At 46.3% G+C, this 24,176-nt stretch overlaps 1 protein-coding gene across 1 annotated transcript in view; it reads left to right on the plus strand.

Moving 5' to 3' along the window:
• The window catches only part of Ift140 (intraflagellar transport 140), an 81,741-nt gene that overhangs the window by 4,395 nt on the left and 53,170 nt on the right, over nt 1-24,176 (plus strand). Inside the window, exons 3-14 of the mRNA XM_021221172.1 lie at nt 318-539; nt 4,476-4,597; nt 4,731-4,873; nt 7,892-8,067; nt 11,559-11,650; nt 12,683-12,789; nt 13,664-13,809; nt 15,763-15,966; nt 16,330-16,402; nt 16,899-16,990; nt 22,911-23,038; nt 23,372-23,489. Of these exons, the coding sequence (XP_021076831.1) occupies nt 318-539; nt 4,476-4,597; nt 4,731-4,873; nt 7,892-8,067; nt 11,559-11,650; nt 12,683-12,789; nt 13,664-13,809; nt 15,763-15,966; nt 16,330-16,402; nt 16,899-16,990; nt 22,911-23,038; nt 23,372-23,489 (1,623 nt within the window). The remainder of the gene's footprint in view (nt 1-317; nt 540-4,475; nt 4,598-4,730; nt 4,874-7,891; nt 8,068-11,558; nt 11,651-12,682; nt 12,790-13,663; nt 13,810-15,762; nt 15,967-16,329; nt 16,403-16,898; nt 16,991-22,910; nt 23,039-23,371; nt 23,490-24,176) is intronic.

Consider the following 24,176-nt stretch of genomic DNA (forward strand, 5'->3'; position numbering starts at 1 on the left):
CCTGGAACTCACTTCGTAGACCAGGCTGGCCTCGAACTCAGAAATCCACCTGCCTCTGCCTCCCAAGTGCTGGGATTAAAGGTGTGCGCCACCATGTCTGGCTGCAAGAACTCTTGATTGCTGAGCTGAAGCTGTAGCTTCAGCTCCTAATAATTTTCTAATTAAAAATAATGTGGAGAATGACTATGGAAGGTGCCCATCATTAGCCTCTAGTACCCACATGCATGTTGTATTGATGCAAGTTTTATGTGTTAGACCGCTTCTTGATGTACCTGCTACTATCTACAATGGGAGGTCTTACTTCTTGTCCCACACAGGGTGAGCCCGTGCCTGACACCCACATTGAGAGGTCCTGCCAGGCCACTTCACTGTGCTGGCACCCAACAAGGCTTATCCTGGCTATTGGCTGGGAAACTGGAGAAGTGATAATGTTTAATAAGCAGGACAAGGAGCAGCACACAGTGCCCCTGCCACATACGACTGACATTGCCATCCTCAGTTGGAGTACCAGTGGGAGCTGCCTGGTATCTGGAGATAAGGTAAGTACATCATTTCCATCTCCACAGTGCACATAGGATGCATGTGAAAGATGCTAAGACCCAAGTTATAGGAAATGTGTGGTTTTGAGGTTCAGCTGCTCTCTTCAGGAATAATTGCAGAGAGTTTTTTTGTTTGTTTGTTTCATTTCTTCTTCTTCTTCTTCTTCTTCTTCTTCTTCTTCTTCTTCTTCTTCTTCTTCTTCTTCTTCTTCTTTTTTTCTCGAGACAGGGTTTCTCTGTGTAGTCCTGGCTGTCCTGGAACTCACTTCGTAGACCAGGCTGGCCTCGAACTCAGAAATCTGCCTGCCTCTGCCTCCCAAGTGCTGGGATTAAAGGCATGCACCACCACGCCCAGCTTCTGTTTCATTTCTTATTGATAGAGAATGTTAGGCATACATATAGTGTGTTCTGATCAAGTCTATCCCCATCCCTCCCCTCTGATTCCTTCTCTGTTCCTAATACCCTATTCCTTCCCTTCCCAATTTTATGTGTTCTTTTTTCTTTTTTATATTTGAATCAAAACTTCAAGTATTTATTCTAAGATACTATCATGTGCCAAAGATATGTCTGTAATTTTTAAATGAACATGTTAGGGGATTGCACCCGTGGAGATAGAGTGAGTACCCTGGATACAGCCTGTTGGTAGCACTCCAAAATCACCCACTTCCATGAACACATTTTTAGTGGCCTGGAGTCTAATTTCTCCAGATTGGGGCTCCTTATGTTGGGTGAATTTTGCAGTGATGAGAGACTTGGGAGTCTCATGTGCCCTGTGGCAGAGATTAGCAATGCTGCCAGTGCTCTGAGATATACTGGACAAAAATGACCTTCCAGAACTGAGAAACTCTGGTTTGATTCACGATTGTATAGCAGAAATCTCACAATGTGCACATTTAAAGACAATATATTGACATGTTTCCAAAGCTTATAAAAGTCACATAGAGTGAAAAGACTCCAAAGTCCACAGCCCACCCTCCATCTCTCCTCCTTCTTCAGCCATATACTTTTCGGGTCTTTAGAGAAGCTAAAAGAGCAGTTTGGGTTCTCATCCCAGTAGCCCTAACCATGTAATGGTGATGCCCCTGGCTTTGCTGGTATTCTGTTGCTGTGAAGAGACACCTTGGCCAAGGCAACTCTTATGAAATGAAACATTAATTGGGGGCTTGCTTACAGTTTTAGAGTCATTCATGATCATCATGAGGGGAGACAGGCAGGCATGTCTGTGGAGCAGTAGCTGCATTCTTCACATCTTGATCTGCAGGCAGCAAGCAGAGATACATACTGAACCTGGCGTGGGCTTTGACCTCAGGCAGAGTCCCCCCCCCCCCCAGCAACCCATTTCCTTTTAGGAGGTCACACCTCCCAATCATCCTAATTCTCTCATACAGTTTCATTCCCTGGTGACTAAGCATTTAAACGTGAGTTTATGGGAGCCATTCTCATTCAAACCACTCCACCCCGCCTAAACTTCAGGCCTTGGGTAGCATAAGGGAAAACCTTACAGTATGAAGCCTTTATCAGTGGTACACTGCAGGTGTGTGCTTCAAATCAGTGGGAAAAGCCAGTGAGCAACTCCAGGAAACTACACAGTAGTTCCAGATAGTTCACAGATATATGTGGCCCTGACACAAATATTCTCTTCCTGGACACTTAGACAAAGCTCACAAGTTCATTGATTTTTTTTTCTCCCCAAATAAAGCTTAGCAACACCCTTATCAAGGACTCTATAAATATCAAAACCTATGTCCTCTTGGTGCCAGAGAAGCCTTAGAGAACTACATATGGTGCCTGCAGAATTTTTCAGAACCACCTCACCACCTCACCTTGACTTTCTCTTCCTGTCCTTTGAAGTTGAAGAGCCTGGGTGCCTAAATACACACACACACACACACACACACACACACACACACACAAATATTGCAAGGAATACTTGTCTACCCTTCCCATAACCGTACTAGTTGTTGACACTAACATGTCTACCATTTCTCTGCCTGTATGCACTTTTTTCCTGAATATTTGCAGATTAATCACAAATACTATGATACTTTATTCCTAAATACATAGGCATCCAGCACCTAAAATCTCAGATCTCTCCTTCATGAATACCAAGTATCTATCACAGTCAGGGAACTGAACACTGTTACAGTACTATTACCCCATCTGCAGTCCCTTTAAAATTTCTCTTGTCTGGACTGGGAAAATAAGGTTCTTGCCATTTAAACATGAGGATCACAATTTGGATCATCAGTTGCTGGGTGGTGGAGGTGCACATCTTTAATCCCAGCACTTGGGAGGGAGAGGCCAACCTTGTCTTCAGAGCTAGCTCCAGGAAAGCCAGGGCTACACAGAAAAACCCTGACTTCGGGGAAAAAAAAAGAGGGGAAAAAAGTTCATACTGATATAAACATACTCTTATCAGTAAATAAATGATGGGAAAGAGAAAAATCTCTTATGCTGAAGCAAACCGAATGATTCATGTTGATACTTCATCCATGAGCGATTCCATGCAGGATGTCTTATCTAGGGTTTCTATTGCTGTGAAAAGACACCATGACCACAACAACTCTTATAAAGGAAACATTTCATTGGGGCTGGCTTCCAGTTCCATTATCGTCATGGCAGGAGGCATGGCAGCCTGTGGGTAGAAATAGTGCTGGAGAGAGCTGAGAGCTCTACATCCCAATTAGCAGGCAGCAGGAAGAAACAGTGAGGCACTAGGCCTGGCTTGAGCCTCTGAAACCTCATAGCATTTCCTCCAACAAGGCCACACTTCCTAAGAGTGCTCCTCCTCATAGGTCCATGTGGAAGCCATTTTTATTCAAACCATCACAAAGAAGAGTATAGTAACTCCCATCCCTTAAGTGAGAAATGCATACTGCATACTTCTTTCTCATGTATACAGCATAAAAAGAGGAAAAAGACTCATTTTACAATGGATAAAAGCCACTCTTAAGGGTCATCAAAGTGATGAATTGTGTTAACAGTAAGGGCTTTCCAGTAGGAAATTACTCCTCTGGTCCTTCCCCTAACAAACCCATAACCACCATCCAGTTATGGGGCAAATGTCGGATAAATCCTAGTGGAACATGTTCCTGAGCAGCCCATTAAAAATAAGCCAACAAGGAACATCCGAGGAAATCCCAGCCCACAGGAGCCTAAGAAGACAACTCAGTGCCACGTGGAATCCTAGGCAGGCTCCTGGGACAGAAAAGGGATATTACGAATAATTGAAGAACTCTGAGTGAAGCAGTGTGACCGTGGTTGGTGGTGATGTCAATATGAGCTCATTAACTCCATGCCAGTGCTTTCTTTGGTGTTCGTGGCAGTGCTAAAGATTGAATTCAAGGCTGTGTGCACTGAGAAAGCACTTCTGCTGAACTGCATCCCCAGCCCTGACTCATTCATTCTAAGGACGTACCTTACAGTTTCATAGCAGGGGAGATTGGTGTCAAATATAAGAACCCTGTCTTTGTAATCTTCCTGTAAATCAAAATTTGTTCTACAATTACCAGTTTATTCTAAGCACATGACAGCTGCTATCTCTAGAAGGGATGTAGAGGAGGGGCTGAAGATAACAGCTGTAATTCCATGAATCTGTGGCGTAGTTTAGCATTTCTTTCTTTTTAATATTTATTTATTTATTTATTATATGTAAGTACACTGTAGCTGTCAGAAGAGGGGGTCAGATTTCATTACGGATGGTTGTGAGCCACCATGCGGTTGCTGGGATTTGAACTCAGGACCTTTGGAAGAGCAGTCGGCGCTCTTAACCGCTGAGCCATCTCACCAGCCCAGTTTAGCATTTCTATAGTGCACACACAGTCATGTTTGTGAACGAAAAATCACGAGTGTTTTGCTTCTCCCTTGCTGTTCACCTCCAAGTAGGGAGCTTTCTGTAAGGAAGCGTTCCTCACGCATGTTGTTGGCCTCTTGCAGCTTGGGGTCCTGCTCTTGTGGAGATTAGACCAGCGAGGCCGAGTACAGGGAACACCACTCCTGAAACACGAGTACGGGAAAGCGCTCACCCATTGCATCTTCCGGCTCCCCCCTCCTGGGGAGTAAGTATGAAGCCCCTCTCGGTTTGGTGTATGTCTCCCTTCATCCTGGGGGTAGGGTATATGGCTCTTGACCCACGTGGACCCAGCCCAGAGTCGTTCTGGGAATCTTGACTGCTGTATTCTTTACTCTCAGGGATCTGGTTCAGTTGGCAAAGGCAGCAGTAAGTGGGGATGAGAAAGCCCTGGACATGTTTAACTGGAGAAAAAGCAGCTTTGGAAGTTTCCTGAAGACGGGGTCTCAAGAGGGACTGTCTTTCTTTGTCAGTCTCATGGATGGTGAGCAACTTGGGACGTAATTGTAGAAGCAAAGGGATGTGAGAGCGGCATGGCTAGGGTTTTCGGCTGACACAGTGCTGCTGGGTAAAGGAAGGCAGGGTGCAGTGCGTGGCTCTTTGGATGCTGGGCTCCCTCGAGATTGCTCTCCTGCTTAGATGCCGCTGTGCTTGTGCTAGCAGACATGAGGACATCTTAATTTGTGTTGAAGGGTTTTTCTAAAGAAGTTTTTGCTTTGTGTTGAGATAAGGTTTTACTATGTAGCATGGGCCTGCTTCTAATTTATGACCTTCCTCCTGCCAAAATCTCCTACGTGTGGGATTGCAAATGTGCACCAACTATGCCCGGCTTCATGAGGAAGTTTTTAAGATTTTTGTTTGGTTGATTGGTTTGTTAATTCATTTTTGTTTTGTTTTGTTTTTTTTCCTTTGGTTTTGGTCCCGTTTGTTTTTTGAGACAGGATCTTACTACTGTGTACCCCTGGCAGGCCTGGAATGTGCTGTGTAGACCAGACTGGTCTAAAACTTAGAGATCACCTGCCTCTGCCTCTCAAGTGCTGAGATAAAAGGTGTGCACCACCACGCACAGAGGTTACTATTAAGATTTATTTATTTATTATATGTAAGTAGCTGTCTTCAGACACTCCAGAAGAGGGCATCAGATCTCATTATGGATGGTTGTGAGCCACCAAGTGGTTGCTGGGATTTGAACTCAGGACCTTCAGAAGAGCAGTCAGTGCTCTTAACCACTGAGCCATCTTTCTAGCCCCAGAGGTTACTATTAAGCACCATCTGTTGATTGTAATTTTTTTTCCTATCTTGTGTGTATGTGGCAGTGTGTGTGTGTGGGGGGGTGTGTGTTTTATTTTTGCCTAGTCTGATCTTAAAGTCTTGGCCACCCTCTTGCTTCAGCTTTCTGAGGGCGGAGATTATAGCTCTACTACCACGCTAACTGACTGATGATTTTAATATCACTTATTCTCAATATAAGCAGGAGACATGAATCCCAGCTAGGGCTGAAACAAATACACCCTGGAGCGAATGAGAAAGGGTAACAGACTTAGGTGGTATGTAGTTGAACTGATGTAATCTCATGCCCGTCTCGCTTATGCATGAAGGAGGCTCAGGTTATTTTATTTGGCTTTGACAATTACTTATTCTAAACACATGACCCCTAATCTACTTCTCTAATTGCTAGCCTGGCTATCTGCCTGCAGCATATCCCAAGTTCTTGCTGTTTCTCCTGGCCATGTGCTTCCCACGATGCCCTCCTCCTCCCTCTCCCTCGCCTCATGGTTGCTCCTCAGACCCCAAGCCCAGGAACTGAAGCCCCGCCTTCCTCTCTCCTACCCAGCTATAGGCTATCGGCATCCTTATTAACCAATAGTTTTAAGGTAAGGAGAAAGGTTTGCACCACAAAAGCTGGTAAATATGAGAAGTCCCTCCTAGGCACGTAGAGAATTTACCATTACAATATGTAGTGCAGACCAAACCTCAACATCAGTGCCTGGCAGAGGCCCAGGAGATAAGAACCACGGGAGGTGAGGTTTGAGAAGAGAGGCTGCTGATGTTGGAAGAGTTCATAAGGTTTATAACTTTTGAATAGGAAAAATCTTTTGTTATAGAGAATAGATAGAGCCAGTGTAGAGGAAGTCCCAGAGGGAATCTCTAAGCTAGTGATCGCCATGGGCCAGAGAGAAGGGTATAGGAAGGAGGGCTGAGATGGCCAGACTGAAGCTGGTAGCCTGGAAGAGGATGTGTACAGAGCTATGGAGGATCTGGATTTACATCTCTACCTGTTCCCCAAGATGAGGGCTTTAGGGTTCTGTGTGTTTTAATTTCCCTCTGTAGAAGATGGGGATTATGTTAGTGTCTGCTGTCTTGTCTGTAAAAGACCTGCTCCGTAATCTCTGCTTAATAAATACTAATTGTTAAAATTAACTTAGATGATCGTGAACTTCCCATTTAATAAGAGCTCAAGTATTTCAGGGAGAATAAGATGAGACCAGAGGACAAGAAGGTCCCCTGAGGAGCCTCCTGAAGAACTTGAGAAATGAGCCAGAGAACCCTGGAAATGCATCCATCACTCAGATACCTAAGGAGAGACAAAGTAGGCAGGCCAGATGTTGAAGGAGGCTGATTCATGTTGAAGTGGCAGTTCAGGGCGGGACAGGAAGAGGAGGAGTGTAGGTGGAGAGAAGAGGCCACTGCGGTGTTACTGACACTGAATTCTTGATGCTAAGGAGCTTGGGAGGACAAAAGAGGAAAATGATGGCAAATAATATACCTAACGGCATGAGACCTGAGGGGCAGAGAGAAGAGTCACCCTTTAGGATAGGGATGGGGAGGGGATGAATACTCCTAAAGAAGGCTGGAGAGATGGGTCTGTGGTTGAGAGCTCTGGCTCCTCTTCCAGAGGTCCTGAGTTCACTTCTCAGCAACCACATAGTCGCAGACAACCATCTGTAATGTCCTCCTTGGGCATGCAGACATGCATGCACACAAAATGCCCATATATATAAAATACATGAACAAATACATCTTTGGAGCTGAAGAGATTGCTCAGTGGTTAAGAACCCTGACTACTCTTCCAGAAGACCCAGGTTTGACTTTTAGCACCCCCATGATGGCTCACAAACATCTTTAATTCCAGTCCCATGGGAATCTGATGGCCTCTGTAGTCATTGCATGAATATGGTACACATATGTACATGCAGGCAAAACACCCATGCATATAAAATAACAAACAAGCAAACTTAAAGATACTGAGCAGAGATGATGAAACAGTTAAAAGACTGGGTGCTAATTGATATCTCCCAAGAGAGCAGTGGAGAAAGAATCACAGAGACGCTAGGGAAGCCAAGATCATCTCAGGGATGGTAGCCTGAGAAACATTGTGGCAAGGGTTTTAAGTTCTTATAAAGATGATAGATGTACTGTCAGAGCATCCTTAAGGAAATAGAAATGGCTGCTCACGGATATCATTGCAAGACTGATGCACAGGAGCCACCTCTCTCCCTAGGGACAGTGCACTATGTGGATGAAAAGGGCAAGACGGCCCAGGTGGCATCCACAGACAGCTCCATCCAGACCGTGTTCTACATTGAGAGGAGAGAGGCACTGGCTGTGGTCACACAGAACCTTCTCCTGTCTCTGTATGTGGTGACTCCTGAGGGAGAAGCTGAAGAAGTCATGAAGGTAGGTGAAGGAGCATGGTGCGGGCGGGGCTAGTCTGGGCCAGCCTAGATGCTGAGGTACACTAAAAGACCTGGGACCAGGTTTTCTTGCCTGCGTTGACTGTCTTTTCAATCTTGGTTAACAAGTTTGGCAGTTTACTGTCACTTACAAGACAGAGCAGCTAATGTAGCTAATCAGGGTCCCTTTTCACTCTAGGCATTTGGTAGAAGTGAGGAAAATGAAAGATTTTTCCAGGATCTTTGGACAGATATTGAAAGAATTGGGGTTGCCTAGGTTACCAGGCTTGCTCCTGTTCTGTGCCCTTCTCAATTAGAGAATTCAGCATCAGCATCAGCTTCTCATTGGGCTTCCACAACAGAGCTGGATGAACAGGAGGCATGGTCCCCACTTTCCAGCTATAAGAGGAGGCTGTTTCCTTGTCCCAGAGCTGGGGGTGGCATTGCCCAGTGTCTGTTGCAATGTCACTTCAACAAAATGGTCCTTCACACCAACTGTTTGCTACCATAGGCATTCACTTTCTTTTACACAGCAGCAAATGTTAGCTACCTTGCTAGGTGGTAATGTTTTTAAGATAGCAGGATGTTGATGAAAGACGTAGAACTGTATTGTTAGCCTGAGTCCCTCTATGTGTTTAAGAGGCACACTAGGAAGGCATGCATTGCCACCACATGCTCCAGAATAAAGGCCACCTGCTGCTTGCTGCCCCTGTTAACCTTTAGCCTCCCTCCCTTTCTTAATAGTTTTGCATGTGTGTCTGTATACCACATACATGCTCAGTGCCCATAGAGGCCAGAGGAGGGTGTTGAATTTCATGAAAATGAAGTTGTGAACCACCAAATGGGTACTAGGAGTTGAACCCAAGTTCTCTGGAAGAGCAGCCAGTGCTCTTGCCTGTTGAGCCATCTCTCCAGCCCCCTATTGTTTCTTTATCTGTTTTTTGGGTCTTGGTTAGGTTTGTTTGTTTGCTTGGGTTTCCCCCCCCCCTTTTTTTGGAAGGGGAGAGTGGGAGAGGTTGGCTTATTTTGACTGTTTTGTTTTGAGACAAGGTCTCATGTGCCACATTGGCCTGGAACTTACAACATAGCCAAGGCTGACCTTGGACTCCTTTATTTTTATTTTTATTTATTATTATTATTTTTTAGATATTTTCTTTATTTACATATCCCGAAAGTTCCCTATACCCTCCCCCCACCCTACTCCCCTACCCACTCACTCCCACTTCTTGGCCCTGGTGTTTCCCTGTACTGGGGCATATAAAGTTTGCAAGACCTAGGGGCCTCTCTTCCCAATGATGGCTGACTAGGCCATCTTCTGCTACATATGCAGCTAGAGACACAAGCTCTGGAGGTACTGGTTAGTTCATATTGTTGTTCCACCTACAGGGTTGCAGCCCCCTTCAGCTCCTTGGGTACTTTCTCTAGCTCATCCATTGGGGGCCCTGTGTTCCATCCAATAGCTGACTGTGAGCATCCACTTCTGTGACCTTGAACTCCTAATCCTCCTATCTTTGTTTATTAAATTCTGGGATTACAGACGTAAGCCAGAAGGCCCTCGATTTATAAGACTAATAAGAATCCATGAACCCAAGAGATTACTGAACTTGCCATAAAGATACTCCTATAACAGTAGCTGTGAATTCCATGAGTTGCATGGACCTGGGCCAGCTTAAGCCAACTTGACAAATAGCCACTTACTATATAGTTTAAAAAACAGATAGGTCTCACTCACAGTTCTGGAGGCAGGAAGTCCCAATCAGGCAGCAGCCAATTCAGGTGTTTCTAGGGGTTTGTTTGTTTTATATTGTTTTGTTTTGTTTTGTTTTTCAAGACAGAGTTTCTCTATGTAGCCCTGGCTGTCCTGAAACTTGCTCATTGACCAGGCTAGCCTCAGAGATCCACCTGCCTCTGATTCCTAAATGCTAGGATTGTGTGCCACCACAGCCTGGCACAGGTCAGTTCTTGTTGAGAAACCGTTTTCTGGATTACGTCAAGTGACCTCTCTGTGTCCTTGTATGGAGTCTAGAGAGGAAGAGGAGGAGAACACATGAGCTTGAGGGAGAGTATGAGCATACATTTGCTGCAGTATCTGGTCCTAAGGTCTGAGTCCACCATTCTCCCTTAATTACCTGCTAAAGGCCCTCTCTTCACATACTGTCAGTCACATAGGAAGTTGGTGCTTCTGCATACGAATGGGATGGGGAGGAGATACAATTAGTTCATAGACCTTGCCTCAGGTACCTGATTCGCTCTTACTGATTGTCAGACTCTGGGAAAGTCTGGTTTCTGTACAAAGTAAGGATGGGAGAGCTTCCCTAGAGCACAGTCAGGACAGAACACGGAGCGCCCAGCTTGCCTGGACTGCACTCCGGAATGCCCACGGAGCAGCAGGCTGGAGGTCACCTCGTGTGTAAGTGCTGCTTGCCTATATATCTTTTTAAAATCCTTTTAGAATTTTTATTTTATTTTATTTTATTTATTATTTTTTATATTGTTTGGTTTCGAGACAGGGTTTCTCTGTATAGCCTTGGCTGTCCTGGAACTCACTCTGTAGACCAGGCTGGCCTTGAACTTAGAAATCCACCTGCCTCTGCCTCTGGAGTGCTGGGATTAAAGGCGTGCACCACCACTGTCCAGCAGAATTTTTATTTTATTTTATGTGTATGGGTGTTTAGCCTGCATGGATGTCTGTGTACCATGAGTGTACCTAGTGCCCACTGGGGCCAGAAGAGGTTGTTGGATCCCCTGGGACTGGAAATACAGGCATTTGTGAATAGTCATGTGGGTGCTGAGAATCAAATCCTGGTCTCTGGAAGAGCAGTTGGTGCTCTTAACCACCGAACCATCTCCCCAGACCAACCCTGGAGCTAGTCTTGCTACTCTGTGGGTTCTTCTTTTTCCTACCCTTTATCCCCCCTGTTTCATCCCCTAACACTAGATTGGAGAGAAACAAGGATAGAGAAGAGAGAGGAATTAGGAAAATCCCTGAATCTAACCCTCTTTCCTTTTGTTTTTTTCTTTGGCCACAGCTACTAACGACTGCAACCAAATTTCCTAAATGACTGACAACCACCTACCCCGCCCACTGGGGTGATCGCATTTATATACCCCCTGAAAAGTTCCCAAAATCACAAAGATCACACAATTGCAGAGATTGTCTGCAGTTGGTCAAACCATGCCTCTGCAGAAGAATGAGGCAAATCATAGTCAGCTGCCATGGACAATCCAAAGCAGCCCCATGTCCCACCCTGGGATTAAAATGAAAGCACATTCTTATAATGTTTCTGTGTCTTCTGAAGAAACCAAAATTCCATAATTATCACTGTACAACCCCTTAAAAATCAGGCCAGCTTTCCATTCCCACTCTGCCCTGTGTGGCTGCCCCTGTGAGTCTCAGGGATGGCACTGAAGACCAGATGCCAGGCTGACACAGTTTCATCAGGCATCTCAGAGAGGGCTGGCTGCTTCTTTCAAGTTGTCTTTTTTCGCAAACAGGTAAAATTAAGTGGGAAGACCGGCTGCCGGGCAGACGTCACTTTGATAGAGGGTAGCCTTCTGGTGACAGCTATTGGGGAACCTGTGCTCAGGTGAGACGTTGTTCCCCAATACAGATCCCTGGACAATCCTCTCAGGAACAGGCTCTTTTAATCTCGACACAGAATCCGCATATAGTGATGAATTCTCATATTAGACAGGTCTATGCAACTCAACAGTGGAGGCACCAGGACTCCTTACCTACTCTAGCTGTTCTCCCGGCCTTCTCTATGCCTTCAGCAGGATGGCCATATACTACCCTCTCAGTGACTTTGCCTGATTTGGAAGAAGTTTGGTTTCTGACATAGGGTCTTGTTGCTGCTGTTTCTGCTGGTGTCCAGCAATGCTCCTGCCTTTGCCTCTCAAGTAACCAGGACTACAGGTATGCCCTGCCAAACCAGGGTTTCTCTGTGTAGCCCTGGCTGTCCTGGAACTTGCTTTGTAGACCAGGCTGGCCTTGAACTCAGAAATCCGCCTGCTTCTGCCTCCCAAGTGCTGGGAGTAAAGGCGTGCGCCACCACATCCAGCTGTGTGATTTTTTTTTTTTAAGTGTGGCATAGAGGGCTGGAGAGATGGCTCAGCTGGTAAGAACACTGACTGCTCTTCCGGAGGTCCTGAGTTCAAATCCCAGCAACATGGTGGCTCACAACCACCCGAAATGAAATCTGACACCCTCTTGCTGGAGCGAGCGAGGCCAACCAGAGCAGAGGTCCTAAAAATTCAATTCCCAACAACCACATGAAGGCTCACAACCATCTATATAGCTACAGTGTACTCACATACATAAAATAAATAAATAAATCTTTGAAAAAGAAAAGAGTGGCATAGATTCAGGCATTTTGGTTTCTATTTGGCTACTCAGTTCAACATAATGCTCATTGTTGCCATATGTAGCTGGGACTCCTATGTTCTCTTCTTCCTCTAAGTCATGTAAACGATCCTTTAGTAACAGTATAACATCAAGTTCCTTTTTGTATTAGGAGTCTGCAGAGCATAGCTCTGTTTTCTCAGGCTTGGTATGGCCCTCAGATCAGAGGAGAATGCTAATATAACCCTTCACAGCACTTTCCCTCTTTGTATTGCAGGTTCTGGGACTTAGAACGGGGAGAGAATTACATACTGAGTCTACAGGAGAAGTTTGGCTTTGAAAAGGGAGAGAGTATAAACTGTGTGTGTTTCTGTAAAGCCAAAGGTAAGATTTCTTGGTCTGACATGAAAAGAATAGAAACCACTTCAAGCACTGTGTCAAGAAAAAAAGTTATAGAGGAATGTAGAACCTTTTCAAAAATGAAAACTGGTTATTGTGGCACAGACCTTTAATCCTAGTGCACAGAAGCAGAGGCAGGTGGAGCTCTGTGAGTTCAAGGCCAGCCTGGTCTATGTTTAAGTTCCAGGACAGCAAAGAAAGAAAGAAAGAAAGAAAGAAAGAAAGAAAGAAAGAAAGAAAGAAAGAAAGAAAGAAAGAAAGAAAGAAAGAAAGAAAGAAAGAAANAAAGAAAGAAAGAAAGAAAGAAAGAAAGAAAGAAAGAAAGAAAGAAAGAAAGAAAGAAAGAAAGAAAGAAAGAAAGAAAGAAAGAGAAAGGAAGGAAGGAAGGAAGGAAGGAAGGAAGGAAGGAAGGAAAAGAGAAAAGAGAAAAGAGAAAAGAATAGAAAGAAAAAGAGAAAAGAAAAGAGAAAAAGAAAGATGCTAGGTGGTGGTAGTATGCACCTCTGCACTTTCAAGGCAGAGGGAGGGAGATCTCTGCATTCAAGGCCAGCCTGGTCTACAGAAGGAGTTTCAGGACAGCCAGGGCCACACAGAGAGACCCTGTCTCAAAAAACCAAAAGAGTGACACTGACATTATATACATTGACGCCTGTTCCTTCCTGGGGTGCTATGGGTCATGTTTGTGCAACTGTGGAAGTATACAAATGCTGACATCATGGTCAGGAAGTTAGGAGATGAACCAGGGCATCACTGAGCACCCAGCACTAGTGGGGCAGTCTGCAAACTGAACACGGCATTCAGCAGCACCTTTTAAGTTGTTCTCAATGCGACTGATGCGTGCTTTGTTTTTTACCTGTAGGTCTCCTAGCAGCGGGTACCCATAAAGGACGAGTAGCTATGTGGAAAAAAGTGCCAAGCTTCCCAAATGGCCGTGGGGTGGAGGGCAAGGACATGTGGGCCCTTCAGACCCCTACTGAGCTTGAAGGGAACATCACACAGATAAAGGTACAGTATACAGCTCTGTATCACATCTGACGCACTCACTGTACCAAATGGAGAACATAATTAGCCTGGAACAAAGTCTTATCAGTTACTCAGTGTAGCATCAGAAAAATAATACTAACAAGAAATTATGCAGATACGTAATACCAATACTTAGGAGCCTGAGTCATGAAGTTCTTGAATTCAAGAAAGACCAGCCTGGGTTATATGATAAGACCCTGTCTCAAAAGGAAAAGAAAAGAATAACATTTAAATGTCCTCTAATTTCAGTAATTTCAGTATTGTGGATAAGGGATGGTGGATGTATTTTAATATCTGTCAATCTGTTTACCAATTCCTCTGTGTGTGTGTGTGTGTGTGTGTGTGTGTATTCATATATAAATATGTTTAAAACAGCTTTATCAAAATATAAGTTACATACCCAGCGGTTTTAGTATGTTCACAGAGTTTTGCCAGCCTTCACCACAAAATTTTTTTCCTTTCAATAAACTTTAAAACCCTTTAATTACCCTGAAAAGAACTCCAGCCCCCTCCTCTGCTTTCCTTCTCCTGCCTTGCACGCCAGTGCTACACATTGTGACTAGATTTGTCTGCTCTGGACATTTCATAAAAAACAAGGCATATAGCTAGGCATAGTGGTGCATGCCTTAACCCCAGCCCTTAGGAGGCAGAGGTAGGTGGATCTCTGAGTTCCAAGACAGCCAGGGAGGGAGGGTTGGGCGAGAGAGACAGAGACAGAGACGGAGACGAGAGAGAATACCCAGTCTTTGTGACTTCTTTGCTGGCCTCCTGCTTCTTGTATGTCACCCCAGGTGTCAGTGGTCCTTTCTGTGGTTGAGTATACTGTTGTATGGGCAGCGCAGGGTTTTTCTGTTGCTCAGCTGATTGGCGATTGGAGTTGGTAAGAATGAAGCTGCTATGAACCTGTATGTACAGGTTTTATACATGCGCTTCATTTCTTGGGAGTGTTTTGTTGTTAATCTGTTACTTTGTTGGCACTCTGTCTGAAGAGACAGAGTCCCCACAGCTCCCAGTGTTCCAGCAGGATGCTTATGGAAATGAGCACATTGGTAGCGGCACTTTGAAGTCTTTCTGAGTCCAGCATCATCTGGATCCCTCTCCTTTGGCCGTATTCTGATCTTTTACTGGGCTCTTAATTATTCGTTGAAAACTGAACGTGTCAGATAGACTCAAAGCTAGGAAGCTAACATTTCTCACCAGAAGAAGAAAGCTGGGTAATTTAATGGTATAAATTTCCTATAAATTAATATAAAATAATATATATGAATATGTTATAATCAAAATGACAAATTTCTAGCAGATGCCCTATAGTTAGAGGAGACCTTGGGTAGAACATCCACAAAGGTATCTGCCTGCCAGTCCACAATTCACATCTATCAGTATTTTAAAATTTTCCTACTAAGGTATATATTTTACCTTTTGAAAGTTTGGCTTTTTTGGGTTTTTTGTTTTGGTTTGGTTTGGTTTGGTTTTTTGAGACAGGGTTTCTCTGTGTAGCCTTGGCTGCCCTGGAACTCACTCTGTAGACCAGGCTGGCCTCGAACTCAGAAATCTGCCTGCCTCTGCCTAACAAGTGCTGGGATTAAAGGAGTGCGCCACCACGCCCAGCCTTTTGAAAGTTTTTAAGTTTTTTTTTTTTAAGATTTTATTTATTTATTATATGTAAGAACACTGTAGCTGTCTTCAGACACTCCAGAAGAGGGAGTCAGATCTTGTTAGGGATGGTTGTAAGCCACCATGTGGTTGCTGGGATTTGAACTCCGGACCTTCGGAGGAATAGTCGGGTGCTCTTACCCACTGAGCCATCTTGCCAGCCCTTTAAGTTGTTTTTTAAATAACAAGAAGTGGCTGTGGCCCTCATGGGGCATCTGTATACTCCCTGCCTGTGTCTTCTGCTTTGTTTATGCATTTGATTCTCCCTACATGGTACTGAAGTGGGGCTCCAGGAAGAACCTTCTGGCAGTGAGCAGCACCGAGTCTGTGTCCATCCTCAGTGAGCAAGCCATGTCGTCACACTTCCACCAGCAAGTGGCTGCCGTGCAGATCTCCCCGAGCCTAGTCAATGTGTCTTTCCTGTCCACGGGGGGCACACACAGCCTGCGCACCGACATGCACATCAGTGGAGTATTCGCCACCAAGGTGACTACCGAGGGTGCCTGTGGCTGTTAGATAGGGTCTCCTATGTAAGCAGAACTGCCTGCTGGGGCATGAGTGTAATTCAGAACAGCAAGGGGACTTCGAGGCAGCTTAAGCCATTCTCATTACTACCCTGGATTACCATCCTAAGTGTTCGTGTGTCATATTTATAAAGAAAATTCTGAAAGCACACAAGCATTTTAGGTCTAAGCTGTATCCGTGGAAGACTCAGTGACCTGACATCAGACTGACAGCATGGCAAGCCTCAGTGATGCAGGAAGAAGGCAGGCTTTGGAAATGTGCAGGGCCTGGGGTCTGTATCCTATTCTTCCTTACCTCTGCTTTTGGATGTCCATGTTCATTTAGGATGCTGTGGCTGTCTGGAATGGAAAACAGGTGGCGATCTTTGAACCTTCAGGATCCACCTTAAGGAATGCAGGTTAGAATCTCTTCACGCCCAGAGGGGGCGCCACTGCCCCTCTGTCCTGTCAGTCCCGAAGAGCAAGGATGCACACCTTTGGTGGGGCACCCAAGCTTCCAGAGTTGCTCACAGTGTGGCTGCTGCTTATCAAGCTGTCCTAGATGCTAAGCTCCTGGGAACCCCTTCAACCAAGGGAAGAGGAAGTAAGGCTGATGAGCAGAGTGGGCGTGTTAAGTCTCCCAGATCAGGCTAGGGCCCGGAGCCTCCACAGTTCCCTATGTTCTGAGCAGATGTTCCTTTGTATCTCTGTCTTCTTTTCTATTATATTTTCATGTTTCTTGGCTTTACATTTTTAGTGTTTGTACTATTTTTTTCTTTCTTATCCTTGAACTCTCTACAAGACTCAGGTAAGATGGTCTCATGGAGTTACCATAAGGGCCAGGCCGACTAGGGATTCTGCACAGGACTAGTGCCACCACGCTGCTGCTGTTTCAATGCTCATCTTTCATTTCAGGGACATTCCTGTGTGAAACATCAGTGCTAGCCATGCACGAGGAAAGCATTTACACCGTGGAGCCAAACCGACTCCAAGTCCGGACCTGGCAGGTAAGTGACTGTTGACAGTGTGATGATAAAGTTGCAGCCACATTGAAAATGCGGCTCACTGCAAAATATGGGCTCCGGGGTAGCCTACCCATCTGTGGCTGTGACCTCTGAAAGAGGGAGGCAGAGTTAGAGCCCTCTTCAGGGACAAGGTCTGTTTCCCTGGACTGTGGCTGTCCAGGAGAGGAAATGTGTGTCAGTTCACCATACATCCGGAAGGCTCCGTGCTGTCAGCTTGGATGACATTTCTGGATGAGCTGTATGAAGCCGGAATAGGAGCATCTTGTACACTGTACAGCAGTTCAGTGCTGGCCTCTTATAGTGTGGCCTCAGCACAGCCTCTGTGTCAGACTTCGTCCCTGTCCACTCCGCACTGTGCCTGACTAGAGCCCAGGACCGATATGGTACTGACCTGCTGTGGCCGCCGCAGTACATTTCCACAAAACAGTGGCATAATGGAACAGAAGGGGTTTTATCTCACAGTTCTGGTAATCAAATCCTGAATGTAGGTTGATCAGAGCAAGTTCCTTCGGGGAGCTTTGCCAGGATATCTCCTCCTGCCTCTCGAAACTTCCAGGAGCTGGCGGTGCTGTCAGTCACGGTGTCCTTGGTTCAGAGGTTTCCCTGGATTCTGATGTGTTTTTCACATGGTATTTTCCTGTATCACATTTCCTGTGTCTTCTCTTCTTGTTCTTACAAGTGCTGGGTTTTGTTCCTAGCACCCACATGGTGGCTCACAACCATCCTCAGCTCCAGTTCCAGGGGATCAGCTACTCGCTTCCAGGGCATGTATGTGGTATGCAGATAGACCTGTGATTAATATATGCATAACACAAATCTTTAAAAAAAAATAGCACACTTTGACTAGCATACATAGTTCAGGGGTGGACTGTGCTTAGCATGAAGGGGGCCTGGTTTTCATTAGAACACAGAAAACAAAATTGCTTGTCAGCGGTTTTAGGACTCATTCTAACTCAGAATGATTTCATCTGAAAGTCTTACTGCTGGGAGTATGGATTAGTGCAGTGTCTAGACTGGACAGAGCCCTGAGGTGCAGCCCCAGAACCATAAAGTAAAGAAAGCTTTGATTTACTTATGTCTGCAAAGACCCTTTCACGCAGGGCTTCAGGAAAAGAGATCTTTTGGGAGGCAACTCAATTATGTGAAGCAACATTTTATGACAAGATTGAAAGTCTGTCTATAGTTTTATATATCGAGTGTGTGTGTGTGTGTATGTGTGAGAGAGAGAGAGAGAGAGAGAGAGAGAGAGAGACAGACAGACAGACAGACAGACAGACAGACACGGGGTGGGGAAGGACAAAAGGAGAACTGTGTGTGCACACATTCACGTTACACATGGGGGGTCAGAGGACAACATCAGGTATTCATCTTCTGCCTCCTTCAACTTTTTATGTGAGACAGAGTCTTTCATTGACCTGGAACTTCACCACATGTGTCAGGCTTGCTGACCCACAAGTGTCCAAGTATCTGCCTGCCTCAGCCTCCTGTCCCACCATCACTAGGATTCAGGGATGTGCCATTATGCTCGACTTTATGTCATCTCCCCAGCCCTGGAGTGGCTTTTCTCTCAGACATCACATCTAGACTGCAACCTCCCCTCCTCCCAGCTGCCCTCCCCCTTCTCTCTCAGATCCACGCGCTGCTCTGTTCCCAGATGTTTAGAAGAAATATAAATATAACCGAGCAGGCAATGGACAGTGCTGGATGGCATTGGAACAACCTTGCCATTCCATATTGGTCATCTTTGTCATGACTTCATAAAAAGAAATGCACCAAAAAAATGTCTGTAGGTTTCTTGCTGCTTCGGGGACTCGGGCTGATTGGCACAGTGAAGTAGATATGTTTCTAGATATGTTAGCTGATACAGATTCACATGGAGTTTTGCTAAGTAGACTCATGTGGTGTTTTACTGACACAAGACCCCTGGGAGGACGCATGATGTTTGGAGGGAGTATAAATAGAACCCAGTCAATGATTGTGAGCTTGCATAGATAGCTTTGCAACACCTCATTAGTCTTGAGTCTTCTTTTCATCGAGGGAGGCACAGGCAGAAAACTTCTCCTGGTGTCCCTGCTGGTCCTGGTCGCTCCTGCTGACTCGTGCCGATTGGGTGGAGGCCTGGCTGTTTCTGCTGGGCCGTGCCACCACTGCTGAGTCCTGTTTGCTATCCTGACACTACTGAACTGGACTGCTGGTATCCTGACAATTGGAGATTGAAATCTCCCCCAAGGAACTACTACTTCCAAATAACATACGCAGAGCCTCGAGGCTTCTTCTGTATCAAACTGCTGCAGATTCATGCAAACTAAACCGCTGATTTCCTGACAACACAGATTGGATTTGCTCCAAAGAACTATTTCTAAGCAGGTCCACTGCCCCTGTATCCTAATAATCTTTCCTTTCCTCTGGTAGGCGTTAGGCTAAAAGGGAGGTTAAAACATTTAAAAACCCTTATTAAAAAGTAGGTTTTGAAAAATCAAAACCTACAAGAGGAGGACTGTTCTTCATGAAAGATTACGGGAAGGCTGTACCAGAGCAGGGAAAGGACTTGCAGGTTTTGGCTATGCAAGAATTGGAAACAGAACTAAGGAGCCTGCCTATAGTACCAGCAACTGTCATGGAGTTGGGTCCTCCTCGGACCCCTTCCTTTGGTTTTTGTCTTGGGTGCAGTGTTTGGATACAGCCCAGTCCTCATGCACACACTGAACACTAAGCCACACCACCAGCTTGTCTGCCATTTCAATGTCATAGACGTCATGTGTGCTGGCTGTGACCAGTGAGGAAATGCTAGGGGTCTGTCTCACATTCCCAGTGAACATCTGGCATGTCCTTGTAGACCCTTCTCTTCTCAGGAGGCAGACATGTGTGGCTCTGTTAATGTCTGGCTCAGCAATGAGGTGACCAGATACTTCCTTTCCATTTTCTGCACCATTACCTTTAGGGAAGGTTATGGTATGTGTTGCATATGGTCAGGGCTGAAGCCAGAGCCCTGGGGGGAATGGAATGAGGCAGGAGGTTGGTTGTTGTGCATAAGTCTAGAACATGAGATGCCGTGGTTTTCTGTAGCCTGTAGGTCCAGGAGAGCAGAGAGGCAGCTGGTGTCCGCAGGAGTAGGATAGAGTTTGGCTTGCCTCTTGTAGCTCTGTTGATTTTCATTAGAATATAGCTTCTCAAGAAAAACAAACCTGGTAGTGGTGCCCACTACGGAGCTTAGTGAGTCTGAGACCCATGGAGGCCTCGAAGGGCGACACAGTGGTAAGAAAGGAGTCGGCAGGGCCTGAAGTGTCTGCGAAGCCACTAAAGAGGGAAAAGGCAAGTCTTACGGGTAAAAAAAAAAAAAAAAAAAAAAATGGATTCACGAAGTTAGAAAGATGGCGGGACACAGTCACAATAGGTAAAGAGTGGGGAATCTGTACCCTTTGCTGCCCAGTCCCAGCCAGCAAGGTCATGCCAGATGAGCCTGAACTGCAAACACAGATGACAGGGGGTGTGTGGAGTGCTTGAGCTCCCAGAGAATTAGGGCATAACTGCCAGCCGTGGGCCCACTGGCCGGCCCCTAGCACGGAGCTGCCACAGCTGCTTCCTGTGCTGCTTGCCCTGCTAGAAGACAGAGAGCACAGGGCAACAGCATTGCCTGGCATTTGGGTACAACAGTTATGCCCAGGGGCTGGCCCTGAGCACAGGGTGGTTTACAACCGCCTGGAGCTCCCTTAGAAACATAGCATTACTACATAGGGCCGGCCCTAGGCCCACCAGCCACTTGGCCCCAATGGGTCACATGGGGTCACAGTGGCTGTAGCTTGTGCTGCTTTCCCTGCTGGTAGATGGAGAGTGGGGACAGGAGGCGTGCTGCCCACAGGCTCTGAGCACAAAGCAAGCCTCAGAATGGCAGACGTCTGGGACAGGGAGGTATGTGGCAGCCAGGAGGGCACACAGAACCTGCTCCCAGACATCCTGCCTAGCTGAAGCATCACCCTGACTCTGGGCAACAGCAGGATAGCTGAGACAAGTTGGGACACTAGTCCAGTATTTATGGTGCCTCAGAAACTTTGAACTAGACCAACAACTCACTGCAATGAATATTTGAATGTAAAGCTGTTGGGGGGGGGGGATCCCTTTTGACACACTGCAGTTTCCAGTACCAGTCTAACAAAGGAATATGTGATGGAGAGGTGGGAAGGATGAAGGAACAGCGGGAAGTGTTGTGGTGGAGAGAGGCCAAAGAACTGGAGATGTGGTGATGGTGAGCGGGTGAGAGGGGGCTGCGGTAGACAGAGGAGCATGATTCTTGCTGAGTGGGACCCACAGGGTGGTGTGCAACAGCCTGGAGCTTAGCAGATTTAGCCTGAACATGCTGCCCAGCTGCACAGTCGCCCTGGTTCTGAGCAATGGCAGGATTTCTGAGATGAAAAATGATTCACTTTCTGCATTGGACTCCTGGAAAGACCTGTACGGTCCTTCCTTCCCCTGGAGGCCACATTGGTCTCACTGATCCACTGCTCCGGGCCCTGGTAAAGCTGAGATTCAGCTGAAGTGTAGCTCTCCACACTGACAGCTTCTGACAGATCCAGGTGGGGAGGGACTCAGTTTCTTTAAGGGGCTGGCCACTGGGAGTGTGACCATGCTCCAGTGAGTGGGCAGCACAAATTGGACTCGGTTTTGTTTTCTCCCCATTTGGTTTTTTTTTGAGACATGGGTTTCTCTGTGTATCATAGCCATCCTGAAACTCAATCTGTAGATCAGGCTAGCCTCAAACTCATAGATATCCTTCTGCCTCTGCCTACTGAGTGCTAGGATTAAAGGTGTGCACCCCCACTGCATGGCCCTTCTCATTTTTTCAGGGAGTGGTAGGAGGTCACAAGGGTTAGGGTAGCAGAGCTGGGGAGACTGGGAAGTGAGCGTGATTGGGATGCATGATGTGAAATTCCCAAATAATCACTAAAAATATTATGTTATAGAAAGAATAGAACTTGTGTGCTTGTGTAGTGAGAATGTCAGGGGGTTGGCGGAGGATGGGAAAAGCCTGGGGGGTTTAATCAGGAGAGGCCTGAGGGCCGCTTCTGACAGTGAGTGGGGAGAGAGAAGTGGGGTCCTCCCACATCCCGAGTCCAGGCTAAATGTGTGTGGTACCTGAGAAGTGGAAACTATGGAAACAGAACAGGTATGGGTAAACTTGACCTGGAGACTGCCTTCTTTCCTGCAGTAGTATACCCATACCGCCTCTGCTCCATCTGCCCACCCTCAGTACAGCTCTCCGTCACTCACTGCTGACTACCAGACTTAAAGATCCAGATCCAGAGTCACTTAGCTGCTCAGTACGTGTTGTTTCCTTTTCTGGGCTCTCCGATAGCTGGCTTCTTCCTGGTTCACCTCATTTTTAAGCATTGCCCCTAGAAGAGACATTAATTCCTTAGGCATTTTATTAAGATGTAAGATACAGGAAGTATGACTGTATTATAAGTGTAGATTGTCTTCCACGAGTGACATATGTCCAGGGTGTGACAAGCATCCTGGCAGAGGTGCTCTCCCACCTCACTACCCAGAAGACCACGCACCTAACATCAGCCACATGAGGAATATCATTGCCGCTCTAATACAGTGCCCACCCAGACCAACTCACAGGGACGGAGGTCGCCATCTGTCTACCTTGCTACAGTCCGCCATCCTGTGTGTGACCACGGAGCACTTCTTAGCTGAGGGGCCTGTGCATCTTTGATCCTTGCCCCGAGGCCTATGCCACCGAGACTGTGCAGAAGGGAGACCTGTCTTCCTATGGAGTCAGCCCTGGTCTAATGCATGCCCGCCCCTCAGCAGTTACTACTGTTTACATGAATGTTGTTCTGGAGAGAAAGGGGGCACCGCACCACAGACGTGCATGGCTAACTTGTTCTTCTTTCCCCAGGGAACTGTCAAACAACTTCTGCTGTTCTCTGAGACCGAGGGGAGCCCCTGCTTCCTAGACGTCTGTGGGACTTTCCTGGTTGCAGGGACAGATTTAGCTCATTTTAAAAGTTTTGATCTTTCCAGAAGGTACAGTTTCCTTCCACACACAAGTATTAGAGGCTCTTTCGTTTTTTCAGTTATGGGGCAATTTAGTAGACAGGAAATTGGAACAATGTCTTATCTCACATGATACCTTTTTTTTTTTTTTTTTTTTTTTAATTTAGAAGAGACCTTTTATTTGTTCTAAAATGAACCTTCTTTTCCCTGGACTAGAGGGTTAAGTGCACAGGTGAGAAGAGGTGGGCTGAACAGAACTCTATAGGCCAGGGTCTCAGCAGTCAGAGAAGCTCACTTCTGTGGCCAGCAGGAAGGTGCCAAGAGGACGCTGATGTCCTTCTTTCTCCTCCTGTTCTCACACAGGGAAGCAAAAGTGCACTGCAGCTGCAAGAACCTGGCCCAGCTGGTCCCTGATGTGGGGAGCATCACTTCTCTGAGGTGCAATGCCAGTGGGAACAAGATCAGCATCCTCCTTAGCAAGGTAAGGCCAACATCCCTGCTGGCCTTCTGGTCCATATGAAGGACCTCTGAAGATAGGGGCTGTGCCTCTGGGCCTTGGCAGGACCTGACAGACATAACTGTTTGTTCTGTCTCCTCATTAGGTCTTTTAGGTTTTCATGTCTAGCCTTCTCTCTAGCCCCTCCTTGCTTCAGATCCTTCCTCAGTTCCTACCTTCTATCAGCTCTCTCCTGCCTGCTTCCATCTTGGGACACACACACAGTCTGTTCTTTTGTGTGTGTGTTTGTGGGGTGGGGGTGGGAGATAGGGAAGATTGTTGTTGATTCAAGACAGGGTTTCTCTGTGTAGCCCTGGCTGTCCTGGAACTCACTTTGTAGACCAGGCCAGTCTCAAACTTGGAGATCTGCCTGCCCCTGCCTCCTGAGTGCTGGGATTAAAGGCGTGCACCACCACGCCTAGACCATACTTTGTTCGTACATGCTCACCTGCACACACTTTACATATTTCCTGCCATTCTTGGTTTTCCTTGGAATCGGTGGTATCTTCTTTAGAGAGCTCTTTGTCCTTTTCTTGCTTGTCTTCTTCATCACCTAACATCACAAGACGACTCGCCGGGCGTGGTGGCACACGCCTTTAATCCCAGCACTTGGGAGGCAGAGGCAGGTGGATTTCTGAGTTCGAGGCCAGCCTGGTCTACAGAGTGAGTTCC

This window comes from Mus pahari, chromosome 21, assembly GCF_900095145.1.
Source record: "Mus pahari chromosome 21, PAHARI_EIJ_v1.1, whole genome shotgun sequence".
Classification (NCBI taxonomy): domain Eukaryota; kingdom Metazoa; phylum Chordata; class Mammalia; order Rodentia; family Muridae; genus Mus; species Mus pahari.